General features: G+C 40.6%; 1 protein-coding gene across 5 annotated transcripts in view; it reads right to left on the bottom strand.

Annotated features, from left to right (window-relative positions):
- NT5DC1 (5'-nucleotidase domain containing 1) overlaps positions 1–17562 on the bottom strand; it is a 267029-nt gene that overhangs the window by 92555 nt on the left and 156912 nt on the right. For all 5 annotated transcript variants that reach the window (XM_075924007.1, XM_075924008.1, XM_075924009.1 and 2 more), the window contains 2 exons: positions 9222–9340; positions 7521–7679 (listed from right to left, as the gene is read on the bottom strand). In XM_075924007.1, coding sequence (XP_075780122.1) covers positions 7521–7679; positions 9222–9340 — 278 coding nt within the window. The remainder of the gene's footprint in view (positions 1–7520; positions 7680–9221; positions 9341–17562) is intronic.

The raw sequence follows: 17562 nt of genomic DNA, 5'->3' as shown, positions 1-17562 counted from the left end.
TAATACTGTATCCTCCTTCTCCATTTAGCCCACAAACATTATTTTAAGAAGTTCTGAAGCTATCCACTGATTTCTTAATAAAACTAATATTTCATAAAAGCAACATGACTGAAAAAGCAAACTGTGAAAAAACACCCTAAATCTTTCAGTTTTGCTCTTAAGTGGTCCACTATGACATAAAGTCTGCTTTAAACATTGTTTTCTTCAATGTGTTTTTCCTTCTTCCAAGGTATTAAGAATACTTCACTTCTCTCTCTTTGATGGAGGGTCAGAGACATCCTGGGTGCGACTAGACTAGCAAGATTTTGTGCAAAAGCAGTTGCTTTTGCGCAAAAACTTGCTAGCTGTCTACACTGGCCGCTTGAATTTGCGCAAGAGCACTGACTTTGTAATGTACAAAATCAGTGCTTCTTGCGCAAATACTTTCACGCTCCTGCTCAGGGATAAGCCCTCTTGCACAAGAATACTTGCGCAAGAGGGCCAGTGTAAACAGGCACCTTAATTTTTTGCGCAAGAAAGCCCGATGGCTAAAATGGCCATCGGAGCTTTCTTGCGCAAAAGCGCGTCTAGATTGGCACAGATGTTTTTGTGCAAAAGCAGTTTTTGCGCAAAAGCATCCTTGTCAATCTAGATGCTCTTTTGCGGAAATACTTTTAACGGAAAAACTTTTCCTTTAAAAGTATTTCTGCAAAATCATGCCAGTCTAGACGTAGCCCCTGATGCATAAGGCTGTTAGCTTAGCTACTGTTTTCTCTACCCTCACTTCAGGAGAGACTGTACGCTGAATATCCGAGTAACAATAGGGAATATTTCTTTGACTGAGATTCACTATCCTTCCCTCTCTTAGCTGAGAGGAAAAGAAGAGCTGAGGTTCATATTACTGCCTTTCAGAATATTACTATTCAGGTCCTCTAGCAAAAACTAGGGGACATCTATATCGCTATAGATATATATAATCTGCCTTAAAGACTTAACATGTATTAAAGAAAGACTTAAAATGTGATGGGCAAAGCATTTTTTTCTGATGTTATTGTGCTTTGCAATTCATCCTCAGAGGTGGTATACCTTATACAGAGCAGTCATAAAAAACTCCAGGAGGCTTCTGCAAAAAGATAAGCAAAATAGCAAACCACACTATAGAAAATCTGCAAAAGCCATTTGTGTGCAAAGTATAATTTCAGCACATCATAGCAGAGAACAGCCGACATGTCTCCATATGCTTCCAGTTTTGTGAACTTCCGCACCTCATTTTCCACTCAACTGCTTCCTTACAAACTTTAGTACATGGTGGAATAACTGTTGATCACAATAGGGGTCATGTCAGATAGATTTATGTCCTGACCCCTGTTAATCTCCCGTAGCCACTAATAACGGGAGAAAAGAAATTTGACAACACACCCTGAGACCACAACAGAAGACAAACTCAGGCTATATCTACACAGCAATTAGACACCCACAGATGGCCTGTGCCAGATGACATCTCAAACTTGTCCTTCAGTTGTATCCCTACAGAACAATACTAGGGTTACTCTGTGAGTATGCTTAAGAAACTCTCATTCTCATCCCAAAATCCTGATTACCAGAATCCCATATCTGACTAGGAAGAGACTCAGCCTGCCATTAAGGAAATCTCAGCATGTTACTGAAATCAAATCAAGATTCCCTCACTATGGATTCATATTGCACCATCCTGAAGTTTCTATTAGCCAGTAAACATGAAGCCTTTAAAAATTATTTGTGCTTGTGAAGAGTGCCTGAACTAGAGAGACCACCAATTGGAAGTGAGAGGAATTAAGTCTCTATGCTTCAGTTGAGACTTCCAACTAGTATCTTCATTAATACTAGACACAGTACAGGTTGGACCTCCCTGGTCTGGCATTCTCGGGACCTGACCGGTCCCAGACAAGGGAGGTCAAAGAGGGGGGATGCCAGCCTCCCCACTGGGTTCCTCTCCCGAGCCACCTGGGCTCCTCTCCCAAGCCTCCAAGTCCTGCTGGTCTCGCCACAGCCCTGCTGGCCTCGCGGCAGCTCCACCACCTCACCAGAGCTCCTGGAAGCCCCCTCCAGCCGAGGGCTCCACTGCTCTGCGAGCTTCAGCGCCCCCTCCAGCTTCCCTGCCCCACTGGCTATGGGCTCTGGTACCCTGCAGGCTCTGCTTTCCCACTGGCACTGCCAGTGGGCTCTGCTCCAAGCAAACTCTGCTGCTGGGTCTCTAGTCCTGCAACATCCATTGTCCCCTCACACCACGGATGTTGCCAGACCAGAGTGTCCCAGACCTCAGAGGGTCAACCTGTGTAGGGATGTTAGATATCATGTAACTGAATAGTGGTGTAAATGCATGGACTCTTAGTGGTTATTTGATAGTCCCCGGAGGGTGGGGCAGGCACCCAGCACACTCCCAGCCCCACTCCCAGGGAGTCCCCTGCTACCCAATGCTGCTGCCTCTCTATCAGAGGCAGTGGCAAGGGCTGGCAGGCAGAGCCGGTCTGCGAGGGGAGCCAGTTTAAAGACCAGCTCCCCATGCAGACTGGCTCCCGCCTCTTGCTTGATGCTGCTGCCTTTGATAAAGGGATGTTAAGGACTAGTCAACTAATGCTTATCAGATAGTCGACAAGATAGTTGACTAGTCGCTTCCCCCCCCTTCTTGCTGCCTCTATCAAAAAGAGGCAGTAAGGGAGGTGGAAAGAGGGGGCACTTCAAAGCGGGAGTGCCGTAGAGAGGCCAGGCTCGTGTGGCGCTAACCCCAGGATCAGCAGTGCGGTGCTGCCCCTTTGAAATGCTGCTGCGACTTTTCAAAGGGGCAGCGGTGCATGGAGCCCAGGATCAGCTGGAATCCCCAGCTGACCCCAGGGTCCATGGGGTGCTAAGCCTGGGAGTAGCTGTGTGGCACTGCCCCTTTGAAATGCCACCAAGGCTCCCCAGCTGATCTCAGGCTCCAAGTGGTGTTGCCCCTTTGAAATGCGGTAGTAGCGTTTCAAAAGGGCAGCACCGTCCTATCAACTAATCGAATAGTCGATGCAAAAATGCATCGACTATTCAATTAGTGAAATATGTGCTATTTAACATCCTTACTTTGATATAGAAGCAGCAGCATGAGGTGACAGCAGCCCCTGTTTACAGGGGTCTGAGCTCCCTGCAGACAGAGGCTATTTTGTGGGATGCAGACCAGGCTCTGTCCTCAGGGAGCTCAGACTCCCCAGAGACAGGGGCTGCTGCTCTGGGCCAGCCCCTGTCCACAGTGAGCTCGAGCTGCCATGTGCAGAGGCTGTTTCATGGCATTCTCCTCTGCTCCCCACAACTGTGCTCTGAGAGAGGCAGCAGTGCAAGGGTGAAGAAGCAACACTGCAGAGCTGGTGCCAGGGAGAACTGGCTTTTAGGAGGCAGCGAGGTGGGTCCGCAGAGCTGGCACATATGAGAAGTCTGCTTGAAAGCCGGCTCCCTGTGCGTATCAGCTCCAGCCAGCTCTCCCCCTTGCCCTTTGTGCTGAGGGTGGAAGTGGGGGAAAGGAAGAACCACTGATACAGAGGCACCAGGGGAGTTCGAGGAGGGGGGAAGTGTGTGTAGTTGATAAGATTAACCAATAAGTCCTTGATTAACTACCAGGCTTATTAGATAATCAAGTAGCCAACTACATGTTGACATCCCCAACCTATAGTAATTTTATGATTTTTCATTTGGCTCAACAACCGGCTAAGTGGCAGTTCTGCAGAAAGGACCACAGGATTACAGTGAACCAGAAGTTGGATATGAGTCAATAGTGTGTCCTCATTGCCAAGAAGACTAATGGCAAACTGGGGCTGCATTAATAGGAGCATTGCCAGCAGAGCGAGAGATTATTCATTTCTATTTGGTATTAGTGAAGTCACATCTGGAGTATTGCCTCCAATTATGGGGCCCCCATGACAAAAAGGATGAGGACAAATTGAAGAGAGTCTAGTGGAGGGCAATGAAAATGATAAAGGGGCTGAAGTACATGATTTATGAGCAGAGGCTTAGGGAACTGGGTTATTTAGTCTGCAGAAGAGAAGGGGCAGAGGGATTTCATGGCACCCTTCAACTACCTGAAGTGTGTGTGTGGGGGGGGGGAGGGGAGGATGTTTCCAAAGAGGCTGGAGATAGCTTATTCTCAGAGGTGGCTGATGACAAAACAAGGAGCAATGGTTTCAAGTTGCAATGGGAGGGGTCTAGGCTGGATATTAGGAAAAACTGATTTACTAGGAGGGTGGTGAAGCACTGGAATGAGTTACCTAGGAAAGGGGTAGAATCTCCATCCCTTGAGGTTTTTAAGGCCCAGCTCGATAAAGCCCTGGCTGGGATGACTTAGTTACAGTTGGCCATGCTTTGAGCTGGGGGCTGGACTAGATGATCTCCTGAGGTCTCTTTCAACCCTAATCTTCTATGAGTTTATGACAACTTTTGAACTGAAAACTGTTTTAGTTTATTTTCTTCAGGTGTTTTTATGGCCATGTTTCTATTCTGTATACGAGGGTTGTCATCAGTATTGCATTGAAAACACAGGCATACTGACAACCAAACAGATGACTTTGAAGATGTTGACATGTCTCTTACATATACATGATCTGGTGTGTCACCCTCCTGATGTCACCTAATTACACAGACAGGTAAAACGATTCACCCATTCAATATTATTGCCATGTACAGGTTCATCAGCAGATCATTCGTTTTTGTTTTATAAGAATCAGCCACAACTTTTATTTTATGACCACTGATCATAACTTCCACAGAGATTGTCAGGAGATCAGGTTGTAGGCGATCATGCCAACTGGTTGGAGGACTCCAGCCTCGTGGTCAGAGTCCAAAGCCCAGATTCTAAACTCAAAGCAGAATCAGAACTGGGGATCAGAGGTGAAGGTCAGAACCCAAATTAGACTGAATGCCAGAGATAAGTGTTGAGATGAAACACACGAATCATCTGGAGTCAGGAAAGGAAAGAGCAGGATTGGGAGAGGATAGAAATAAGGCTGGATGCAGGTTAAAGTCTGGGGTGGAGCGGAGAAGAAAAGCAGGAACAGGCTTTCAGTGAGAAGAGCACAGGGAGCTAGAGTCCACATTCATTTTAATTGACTAGCTAGAGACCTGTTGCTGCTCCTGGGCTTAAGAACCACCCTGCTGGCTTCCTCAGCCAATGAGGCAGCCTAGCTGACTGGTTAGGTTATCAGGCACAGCTGCAGGGCTCTAATTTCTCTCAGCTCTTCCAGCATTAGCTATAGTTGATCAGTAATCTCTCCAAGTAAGGGAATATCATCTGCATACTTGAGATCATCTAACGATGAATCTTTAACTTGGCCACCGAATGTTTTGACTTCAATCAGCTTTGTCGTCAGATAGTCTCTTAAATCAGGAAACAAATATGGGAAGTAAACACATCCCGGGTGTGCCTCTGATTCTACGAAAACAAGTCTGTAATACAAATGCAATACAGTTCCTCCACTGGGGTCAGTCAGTCCTGAGGCATCCCAGACTGGGGCAGCAATATCCAGAGCACGGTTTAATGCACTGATTCAGAAGTGGCTATCTACTATATATTTTAGAGTCTGTCTGTCTAGCTAATCAAGAACTCCTAAACAGTAAAAGCTAGGACCACCAAGTTTGGTGTACAGCTTCCTCTTATAATGACTTAAAGCAAGGTCAGAGTTTGGCTGTTCTGGGAGAATGGAATGTGCCTGGAATGGGATTTCTTCTCATAAAACCAAACAGAAACAAGATAGAATCACCAAAGCAAGTACAGTCCTCAAAACTGACATAACTGAACAAATGTTGGAAAAAAGGAACCAAGATGAATCACAAAAGTAGGATGAACCTAGAATAGGATTGCTTCTCAATAAACGTTACACTTTAGTCATTTGAGACCAGAAAAAGAGAGGCCAGGGAATAAGTTTTTGTTCTTATTCTCTGAGGTAGATTTGTAAATTCCTTTTATTAACTTCCTCATCCCTTAAAGAAGCCATGACAACCTTAACTCAAAATCTCTGATTTAGAACAGTGGTTTTCTCTCAACTTTACATACTTCATGTAAACACCTAAAAATTGGGGAAAGACATCACATTTCTTTAAATTGGATGTAAGAACATTTTCCTTTTGTAAAGATTATTAGCCATTAGCCACAGGTTATACACTTTCTATTATGTGTTTATACAGAACATAGAACACTTTAGATACTACCCCAAAGCTAATTATTATTATTACTACTAATAATAATTATAAGTACCAAGTATCTGAACACAATTTTCACACACACTGAATCTATATGAAAGCTTTGAATCAGCTTTTCTAACCCATTTCACAGGTCATTAGAAGAGGTGATTAGGACAATTTAAAAAATATCTTTGTAGGAGTCGGGAGGGGAAGGGGGGGAATTGTTTTGAGCTAGTCCTGTTAAGTTAGTGCTGTGCAGTCAGTTGCAGATATATGGATGTGATCTGTTGTTCAGACCCCTGTGAACAGCATGGCAATAAAATAACACCACTGACCTTCTGTGGACCCCCTCAGTTCAGATTCCTTTAATCAAAACAATTCATTTTGCCTTTGCTTACTTGCTGTCACTGGCAGTGGATGTAAGTTGAACATAGGTTCAGTGTAGGAGAGGGATTAGATTCAGACACTGCATAACTTCATTCTATTATCCCAGATACTACACCATTAGCAAAACATCAAATTATTTCCTAAAAGTCTCAAGCTGCATCTAAACTGCAGGGTTTTTGCACAAAACTATCTGTGGAGAGTCCACACCTCAAGCGCATTTTTTAGCAAGAAAATTTACAGTAAAATGGCAGAACAGAGGGCTTTTTACGGTGTAGGTATACATCTTTCTACAAGGAATAACTCCTTTTTGCACAAGAGTTCTTGCACAAAAAGGTGTGTATGGATGCTCAACAGGGGTTTCTTGTGCAAAAAGAGCCTATCAAAAAAAGCACAGGTGCTCTGATGGCCATTTTGTGAATGGCAATCAGAACTGTCTTGCGCAAGAGTGTCCATGCAGTATGGATGCTTTCTTGCACAAAAGCACATCGCTTTTGCGATGTGCTTTTGTAGTGTGGACGTACTTTTGCGCAAGTTTTTGCAGAAGATCTCTTCCGCAAAAAGCTTCTTGTGCAAAAACCCTGCAGTGTAGACAAAGCCTCAGTTTCTTACTTCATAACTGCAACTACACAGAAAGTGCTTCTGAAGAATAAAACAGATGTTAGGTCAGATGCCTTTTACCCAGTGCAACTAAATAAAATGCTAGGAAATCTGTTTGACTACCAAGACATTTTTCTATGCTATGGCTCCTAGAAACTTACAAAAAGAAATACTTTGAAGAAATGTTGGCTTTTTATTTCATGAAGTATATGTACAATCTCTGATTCATCAACTACATATTTAACATACTTGAGAAGACTTGATTGTATCACTAATAAGTAATGTAGGTTTCTTCTGATATACTTAATGCAGGTGGCCATAAAATTATTTCTGACTTTTTGTTTGGTTGACTCAAGGAAACAACTGTGAGGAACCCTTACCTCATATTTTCCTTTCTTTTCCAAGGGCTCAGGCTCATTCTCCACAGGCATCGTAACTTTGTCCTCTCTCAGCTCCTCTAAGATGAAGACAGTCTCCCAGTTGCTATAGTGATGGGCTGGAAAAATATCTGAGCGCATGCTGTCACCAAAATACACAACCTAAAAAGTGAAGCAGCAATTCAGAAGTGCTATATGTGGCGAGGAAAACATAAGCAACTGTGTTTCAGAGATAGAGCTTCAAAAACCACCAAATACAATTTGCTCCAGGTTTATCTGGCCACAACAAAAAGACATTTTATTTAAATCATGGAGAATACTGCTAGGGCATTTTGGCTGATGAAATTAGCATATTAGACATCAGTGAAGTAAAACTAACAAGCAGATAAAACAGAATTTAAAAAATGTAACTAATTTGGGAAAGGTTTGAAACAAAGGAAAACACTGATCATCTCATTACTTCTAAACAGAACTTTCTGTCATGTTGTACTAAGGGGTACATCTAAACTACACCCCTCTGTTGGCACAGGGATTTAAATTAGACGTATCGAAAGTGCAAATGAAGCCAGGATTTAAATATCCCGTGCTTCATTTGCATAATGGCGGCCGCCGTTTTTTTTTTTAAACGGGGCTTTTTGAAAAAAAATGGCAGTTTAGACGGGGCATTTTCGACAGATCATGGTACACAATATATATCTGATCAATATATATCTCATCAAATAATGAGGACTACAGGATCTTTTGAAATGGGGCATTTGTGTTGAAAATGCCCCATCTAAACTGCTGTTTTTTTTAAAAGCCTTGTTTCGAAAAAAAGCAGCGGCCGCCATTATGCAAATGACGTGCGGGATATTTAAATTCCAGCTTCATTTGCACTTTCAATACAACTAATTTACATCCCTCTGCCGACAGAGGGGTGTGGTTTAGACATACCCTACATGTATAGCTTGCATACCGGAGAAATCAGGCCCAGGTGAAAATGGCAAAACTCCCATTGACTTCAAAGGCCATGATGTCACCCACTGAATAGGGTGAGCCAAGGCTCCAAGTTTTTATTTAATCTACCTTTTTCATCTTTTTTATCTCTATATCTAAAGAGAAAGATTACACAGGTTTTATTATGCATGTGTGCACACCAAATATATATATATGCATGTGTATGATCAGATGTACCATGAAGAAAAAATATTTTTGTTACATTTATTTTTCCTTTTTGAGAAGGAAAGTAAATATCTATAATTTCTGGAAACCGAATGCAGTTAGTCAACTTCTCCCTTCCTGTTATGTATTAATAAATATGGGAACCACTATTTTAGCTCCCAAAGATAGCTGTGTGTGGATTTGCCAGCACATTGCTATCTTTTAGACTGCTAGCTCCCCAGGAAGTAACTGTATTATTATGTATTGTACAAAAGTCCATCGTCATTGCTAAACAGATAACTATGCAGACAGCAATAGCATTAGGAGGGTATTCGTGTAAATTGACAAATAGGACCCATCTTTAGTAACTATTGAGCATTTTCTTCAAATGTTTGCTACTAGGCAGAGAACAAAGCACTATAAGTAATCCCCATGGAAATTCAAAGGGACTACTCAGGACTACATTCAATAATAAGACATTTAATTCATGCTTATTTGGTGATAAATAGATCAATAGTGGTAGATAGATCTACTACAATAACTTGCCCCTCTCTTGCTGAATACCTTGGGTTCTGTCTTGTTCGTCATCTTCTTCAGCAGTTCATAGAGATGAGTAGCATTACCTTGGGAATACCAGCCAGGCTTGTCCAGGGATGGCAGAGCCTCCTGTTCCTCATCATTCTCTGAAGTCATAAAACAAGATTTCCCACTGTTAGTGAGAGCAATAAGATGACTAACTTTCTCTTCTAATGCTGGTTGAAAGATGCATGAGAAGATGCATCTGTTTATACACAGGAATTATAATTTGGCGCTAAGAAGATGATATGTCCAGCAGAAGGCTCAAGTTAAGGTACTAATCAGAAGTTTCAGACTAGGTCAGGCTATAGCATAGAACCTGACGAAGGCTTGGAGCACATGGCTCACAGTCACTGCTGTGCATGGTGGTCCCAAGAAATACTCAAAGAGGTATTTGAAATGTAAAAGTCTAAAACAGCAACTGTCTTGATTTTCACTCAGATACTTAATGTTACGCATAATCTGTAATGCCTGATGTTAAATTCAATTATCCACGAAGGTCCTGAAGCCCAGAGAACAATCTCTAATCTCTTTTCCTATCAAAATACGGATTGCAAATATATGGCCATACTCTCTTTCAGGAAGGCTATGTCTACACTATGTATACAGATCTTGCGCAAAAGGGAGTTTTTGTGCAAAATGGATCCGTCTATACAGTTTGTTTCTGCACAAAAACCTCTTGAGCAAAAAGCCTCAGGCAGAGAATATGCTAATGACAGTGCATCAAATGCTAATGAGCACTTCATTAGTATACTCTCTGCCGGCAATAGCCGGCAGTGTAGACATAGCCGGAGAGTAGTTTGTATCTGACATGTTCACGCAGACCTGTTCCATGACTATTGTTTTCCTCCTCCTTCTGCTTTAGCTCCACCAGCTCCTAGAATGATACCCAAATTTTAGGATAACAATGAGGCCCATCCAAATATGCCACAAGACGCTTCAACCAAAAGCTGCAGTGAAGGAGATAGAAAGTCACACACACAATATTGAGGATGTCAACAGTAATCCTAAACCAGTTCCTACAGCATACCAGGGAAAAATAACCAATAAACAGCATCACATATCTACAAACAGAATGAACTGAAAGCACTTAACACTGACTCTACTATACCCCAAGGTCAACCTGATGTGTAGGAAAAAATGCCTTCATGAGCTCAAATAAAGTGATAAACTTGTGCATGCAGGTGAGGATCATTAGTTTCATAGCTAAAATCTGCACTAATGCCTGATATCCTAGTATCATCAAGCTTAAGGGAGAGAGTGTGTAGAAACAAACTGCTGCTTATGAAATAGGCGGTTTGTGATTCCTATCCAGGCAGGCATCTATGCACCTTGAATTCATAGTATGCAGCCAACTAGGAGTCTTAGTAAAGTCACCATCCCCTTGCTGGTCTGACTGTAAGCCCAGCTTCTAGCCATGCTGGACAACTGTCCTGGTATCTGTACAGGTAAACGTTGTGTAAATCCCTGTTTGGTAGCACGCCATTACCAACTGCACCTGTCTGCTTCTTGTTGGAGTCAACTTGCTGATCTCTTCAAAACAGTAAATGGGAATCTTATCAGAATGTGAATTTGTGTAATACAATGCACATGCACTAGGTACTGAAGTGATTAAACAATGGGGTTATTTTGTTATTACAGTACAATATTTTTAAACTGGGGGAGGGGAGGAGAAGAAAGCAAGCAAGCATTACAGCATGCAGCTACTCTTTCAGTGACAGAATGAAGTGAAACTTCAGGGACAGAATAGAATAAGAGGAAGAAACTTGTTTAAAAGAACAGTGAAGGACAAAAAAAAAGAGGAGGTAATGGGGAGAAGAAAAACATGAGGAGAAGCTGAAAATCTTTTTTCAAATGTTATGGGTCGGGAAATCTGACTAATCATAGGATTATTCCCAGACAAAGCCTTTCTTTATTAGGGATGTCCTAGAAACTGGGATAAGCAAGGAAATCCAAAATTAAGAATATCTTCTGCCTCTAAATCATGTGGAAACATTGTTTCTATCTCATTCGCTCTATAAAACCAAGGGAATATAATGACATATATTAAAGGTGGGATGCATCATTTCCTAGCTTTTGATCGTTAGGCTCAACCTTAATGTTGTTAAAACAATTTAGCTGCATTTCCTCATTTGGTTGTAGCTATTTTAAAACTATATTTATATATCCTCCCCCCTTTCATCCTGCCCTGACTTCACACTTCCCTAGAAGATTTTAAACACTTTTAAAATTAGACGCACAATCTCGTTGTCTGGCTTATGGAAATTTGGGGGGGCGGGAGGGTTTCCCTGCATTTTTAGACACATTTGCATGAATGGTTGAGTGAGTAGCCACATATTTCAAACACCTAACTATCCAAAGATAGCAGGGGTTATAGATTTTTCTCCAAAAGATTTTCTCAGACTGACAGGAATAAAATGCTTATTTATGAAAACTACTCATAAAATATGCTGCAATTAATATTAATATTAAGATTAATTCTGCAATTAAGATTAATATTTTGTTAAATGGACAGTATTTCGAATGGCAAAATAATGAACAATTTCATTTTCTTCCAAATACTCTAAATACCCAAACTGCAATTGATTATGTTTTCTCCGAGATGTATGTACTCTGATGCAGTTTCAATCAGAAGGACAGTAGGAATAAGAGATCTGTACCTGAATTTCTTAAACAGATTCATTACACAAATACCTTTTACAGTGGGGCTGTGTTCCTTTAATAGTTTCAGTTTGATGGTGTTTGAGAATGTTGGCCATTTTCTGGTGGCTTAAAAAATGAAATATTCTAGATTTTTGTTATTATAATTCTTTCCTTTGTATCTTATGAAAGTGCAGTAGCTAACCCATACCAAGATGAGTAAAAAGAAAAATTCAGTTAGCTGCTACTAACACCTGGGAGTTCACCCAAAGGTCAGAAATGCTATAAATATTACCTCAGGAGGAAGCAAGATGTATAAAGCCTGGGATGCTAAGGCTGCATTCTTACAACTTGAAGGGGTGAAGCTATGATAGTTCAAACAGCAAGATAAACTTTAAAAAATTCTCAGGTAATTTAGACCGAACAACTCACTTCTGTTTGAAGTCTTTAATATATCACTGCTATCTGCATTCCTAGCTCCATATTACAATACATGCTGTGACAAGTAGTGTAAAGGTCTAGCAAAATAACTAGAGAAGAGGAAACAATGTTTCTAAACTCTAACTGCCACAAAGATCATTAGAGAAATATCATTTCAGTGGAAATTTCCTAGAGGAAAGGCACTTTTTTTCCCCTAAAGAAAAACATGACTAACTGGAATAGCAGTGAAGATTGCAGTAAATTGTAATAACTGGGGAAGTTCATTCTGTTTCACTTAAAACAGGCACTAGTGTATTTCAGATAAATTCACTCACAACATCAGTATTATTATTTTTCACAACAGACATCTACACCATCTCTAGCTTGCCTTGAAATTTGAGTTGCAGATCTATGACACTGCATGATGAACCTCTGACATTATTTCCTCAGTTAAAAACAAAGAGGACTCAGCACAACTTTTTCTTTCTCTAACCTAAGTGACTGTTATTGTTGATTGACTTCAGTAAAATACTGTCTTATGCTCTTTAGAAAAAGTATTACACCTTCCTGGCCATCAGTTTACTGGTCATGAGTAAAGACTTGTAGTATGTCTACATTGCAAATAAAAGGTCTGTTCTTAACTAAGATCAGCTAACCCAGCTAATTTGGGTTAAATAATAGTGAAGGCAGGACAACACAGATTTTAGTGAGGGTGCCTATTATAGACAATGTACTGTCAGATAAAGTGCCATGGAATCTTCAGCCACAAGCTTCGGTTGTTTGCTTTATGTCTCATGTAAAAGATGGCATCTCCAAGCGCAGAATGACCCCTTTCCAGTAGGGTAGGATGGTGGTTCAATACTGATATAGAAGGAAGAATTCCACTTATGAAATTAACAGCAGCACTTCTTGAAGCTCCTCTGTTTCTGGAGGTCTTCAAAGTAATGAGCTAGTTGTAACTTTGCTCAGTTGTGAGATCTGACACCACAAAGTGGTGTGGCTGCAAACTTCCCTGGGATTATAAGAAATTCAGGTTGCCTGTGCAAATCTACCTTGTTACCAAGTATCAGGTGCACAAGACACTAGGAAATAAAAATACAAAATTGGGATTTTGTCTGTTCATAAGAAAGTAAGCATTTCCTCCATCAAAGTCAGAAGGTCATTTCCCTAGAATCTTCCTCCTTTTTTATCCACTTTCTTCATAGTTCCTTAATTAATCTTCAAATATTATCTTAATGTACTAATTACCCTCTTCAGGCTGGTGGACACATAGGTTTGATGTGTTCCCCTTCCCTCACTCCCACACTCATTTTCCTTTTGCTCTAACTTTCCAAAACTTTTCCAATGTTTGCAAAGCTATGGAGTGGCAAAATTACAAACTTTTCTTATTCTTTGGCACTCTGTAGTATTTTGAAAGTTGAAAGAAGTTATGGAATGGCAAAAGGCAAAAAAAAAAAAAAAAAAAAAATCATCCTGGACATCATGTGCTCTATTGTATTCAGTGGCAAAAAGGAGAAAAGGCAGTGGGGGGGATTTCAAATTAAAAAGTTTTGTTTCAGTAAAGTATATTTTTAAATAAGTTTTTCATTAAAATGTTCAGTTATTAAAATATGTATTTTTATCAACAAGGTTTTGATAAAAAATCTATTTATGAACCATCAGGACTAGAGACAAAATGTTTCACTGAATTAAAAATCGAAGATTGTCATCCATGAAATGTAATGGCCAAGCACAATTTCTAGTCCTGTCACACTGCATATCACAAGTTACTGAACATTTTAAAAAAACATGCGCAATTTTACTCTCCCCCCACCTATTGTTTTCAGCATCAGCTAGGAACACTGTACATGAAAATACTGAATGAATATGCAACATTGTTATTTGTCTTAGTCACTAGGATTTTTTAACTTTATTGTTCTCTTTTGACTGGAAACATACATCTCGGTTTGATTCATAATCCTTAAAATCAGGTTTCAGATTTTTGCAAAATCAAAATTCAACTCCCATGAACATCTTGAAATATTCAGCTGAAATTAAATGTTACCGAGAATATATCTAGCAGCAAAACTGCTCACTGTCATATTTGCAGAAGGGGAATTATTTAGAAATAATTGCTCATATGGATCATACTGTAGTACCCAGGCCTGAGTAGACAATGTACAGTTGAGCAGAAGATGGTTTTATGGCAAAATTGTGCAGCTGTGTATGCAAAACAGGGAGAGGAGAATAGGAAGTACAAACACCACATTTGTGGGCATATCTACACTTGAAGGAAGGGTGTGATTCCCGGGTTCAGTAGGTATATTCTCACTGGCTCTCGTTGATCTCAAGTGCTAAAGTAGTAGTATAGCCATGGTAGCTCAAAGGTCAGTGAGTGGAGACAAGAACTAGTTGCTCAAAGTACATACCTGTCTGAACCCCTGGCGTAAATGCCTGGGGTGGCTAGCCTGTGTTATGGCAGCTAAGATACTATCTTTAGAGTGCTACCTTAGAGCTATGTCTGCGTGACCTGGGAATCAGAACCCTAGCTCCAAGGAATCAACACTTGGCTGTTGTTTGAAAGATTAACAAATGAAAGATGTGAAAGGAAAAGCTTTAAAGGAAGAATTTGTAGATAACTTCTGATTCCTTGCAGTTTATTTTTGCAAAGAGCATGAATTATCAGTGCATATGCAGGCAAAAGGAAGGTGGTGCTTACTCTATATACAGTAACATGCAGGCTTGTACCCTAACCCACAGACCAACCTGATCCCTGCCCCCCCCCCCCCAATCTTTCAACTGCTCTGTCACAAAGAGCACGCAGCATGACCTGTGGGAGTTTGCTTATAGGCCAAAAGTTGAGTGAAAATCTCTCCTCCGCTTACTTTGGGATAGAGTATCTATCAGTGAAGTATCTTAACGGTGATATTGTGGTCTGCCCCAAGCACACTGGGCAACCAGCATAGCCAGAAACTCAAAAGGTGGCAGCAGAGTATTTATTGACGAGAACGGAAACCACATTACAAAGTGGTTTAAGCAGAATATCTCTCAGTGTAGGAGGAAGCTCACTCTATTTTTAATTTTTGACATAACTTAAGGCTTTGCCCTGTGGCCATAGAAAAGTCCTGGAAATAAAAAACATGTGTCACTTTTCTTCATAATCTGTGCACTCCAGAATATTTAACAATAATTTGAAAATAGGATTAGTAAGAATGTAAGAATGGGTATACTAGACCAGACCAAGGGTCCATCAAGCCCCACATTCTGTTTTCCAAAGCTGCCAGTCCCACATGCTTCCAAGGGAATGAAAAGAACAATTCAGTTAACAAGTGATCCATCCTCTGTCTCATCCAATCACAGCTTCTGGCAGTCAGACATTTTGGGACACCCAGAACATGGGGTTGTATCCATGATCATTTTGGCTACCAGCCATTGATGTACCAATGCTCCATAAAATTATCTAATTCTCTTTTGACCTTTGCAACATCTTCTTGTTAAGGGCAGATAATTCACTAATTGTGTAGTTGATAATTGATAAGCGAAGAAGCTCTCAGTCCCAGATTGCACGAAATCTGGAAGCTATCCGTGCTGCAGCTCTGCAGTTCAAATGTAGTAAGAGCCGGGTGGGCAGGTAGCCTGGCTCCTATTACGTTTAAACTGCAAAGCCACATCCAGCGTAGAACCAGGACCCGACACAAGCCTAGGGTTATCGGTTGGTCAACTACTCACTTACATCCCTACTTACAACTAGAGCCACAAGATGACTGTGTGTTGTATGAAAAAATACTAAATAATATTTGTTTTAAATGTGCTGCTTATTAATTGCATTGGGTGACTCCTGGTTATTGTGCTATGTGAAGGGGTAAATAAGAATTTCTTATTTACTTTCTCCACACTATTTATGTTTTAGAGACCTGTCATCCCCCCCCCCCCAACATCTCTTTCCCAAATTTGACTGTCCTGGTACTATTACCCTTTGCTGATATGGAAACTGTTCCATATTCCTAATAATTATTTTTCCCTTATATGTACTTTTCCCCAATTCTAATATGTCTTTTTAGCAAAGGGATAACCCGCACTGCACACAGTAGTTAAGGTGTTAACATACCAAGGAATTTTTTTTACTAGCATTATGATATTTTCTGACATTGTCTACCCCTTTCCCAGTGTTTCCTAACATTTGGTTAGCTTTTTTAGACTGCTGCTGCACACTAAGCAGATGTTTTCAGAAAACTATCTCTGAGGACTTCAAGATCTTTTTTCTTGAGAAGTAACAGCTACTTCAGGCATCTCCATTTTGGATGCATAGTTGAGATGTTCATGTTAACTTCTCTGACTCATTTATTAAAGCTCTTGACGCACTACTGCTGCACTACCACAAGCAAGGCAAACAGACTGCTAGAGTGTCACTGAAAGCTGTCCAGAGTCTAGAAGGAAGGCTACTGAGGGAATGTAGAAATCCTTCTTTCCTTCTGTCTTGAAAATGTGTGGGGTCAACACAGCTGAGGGAACAAATTTAAACAACTTTGCTGTTTTATCTGTTAGTATATACAGACTTGAACTGATTTTAGAAAACTCCTTCTTGATCCTGTAAACAAAGGAGAGAGAAAGTTCCAAAAGAATAAAAACCTGAAAGTTTGGCTTTGATTTGTTATTTACAGGTTGGGAAGTATGCTTGTTTCCAGTTCTTTCAAATAAACTAGGAAACCGGATAACTGTTAACACTGAAAACTAACATCTGGGACTACTGAGAGAGGTTACTGCCCACTTCCTCAGGAAGACATTAATGGTTGTCAGCTCATCACTTATTGATGCCTTTTCTTACCACAGTACACACTGGAAATCTCACTAAACTATACATTTTAAAATTATCACTAATGTTAATGATATTTAAATCTAAAGGGTCTTTAATAAAGAAACTATGACAAAGTATATGGGGATGATGCTGATTACAACTATAATGCTTCCAAAAGAAAAAGGGAAATATTAATGCCTTTATACAAAGCACTGATGAGACTTCACCTGGAACAATTCTGGTTACCCACATTGAAGAAAGATAAATTCAAACTGGTTCAGGTGCATAAAAGGGCTACTAGCATGATCAGGGAACAAAAAGCCTAAAAAGTAAGTGGAGACTAAAGAGTTTGGCTTGTTTAGCCTAACCAAATGAAGGCTAAGGGGAAATACAATTGCTCTCTATAAATCAATCAATTGGTAAACATCAGGGGGAGAGAAGAATTATTTATGCTGAAGGAAAATGTTGGCACAAGAACAGATGGGTATAAACTGG

The sequence above is a fragment of the Pelodiscus sinensis genome, chromosome 3 (assembly GCF_049634645.1).
Source record: "Pelodiscus sinensis isolate JC-2024 chromosome 3, ASM4963464v1, whole genome shotgun sequence".
Lineage (NCBI taxonomy): Eukaryota > Metazoa > Chordata > Testudines > Trionychidae > Pelodiscus > Pelodiscus sinensis.
The sequence above is the reverse complement of the archived record's forward strand: the minus strand, read 5'-3'. Positions and strand labels throughout refer to the sequence as shown.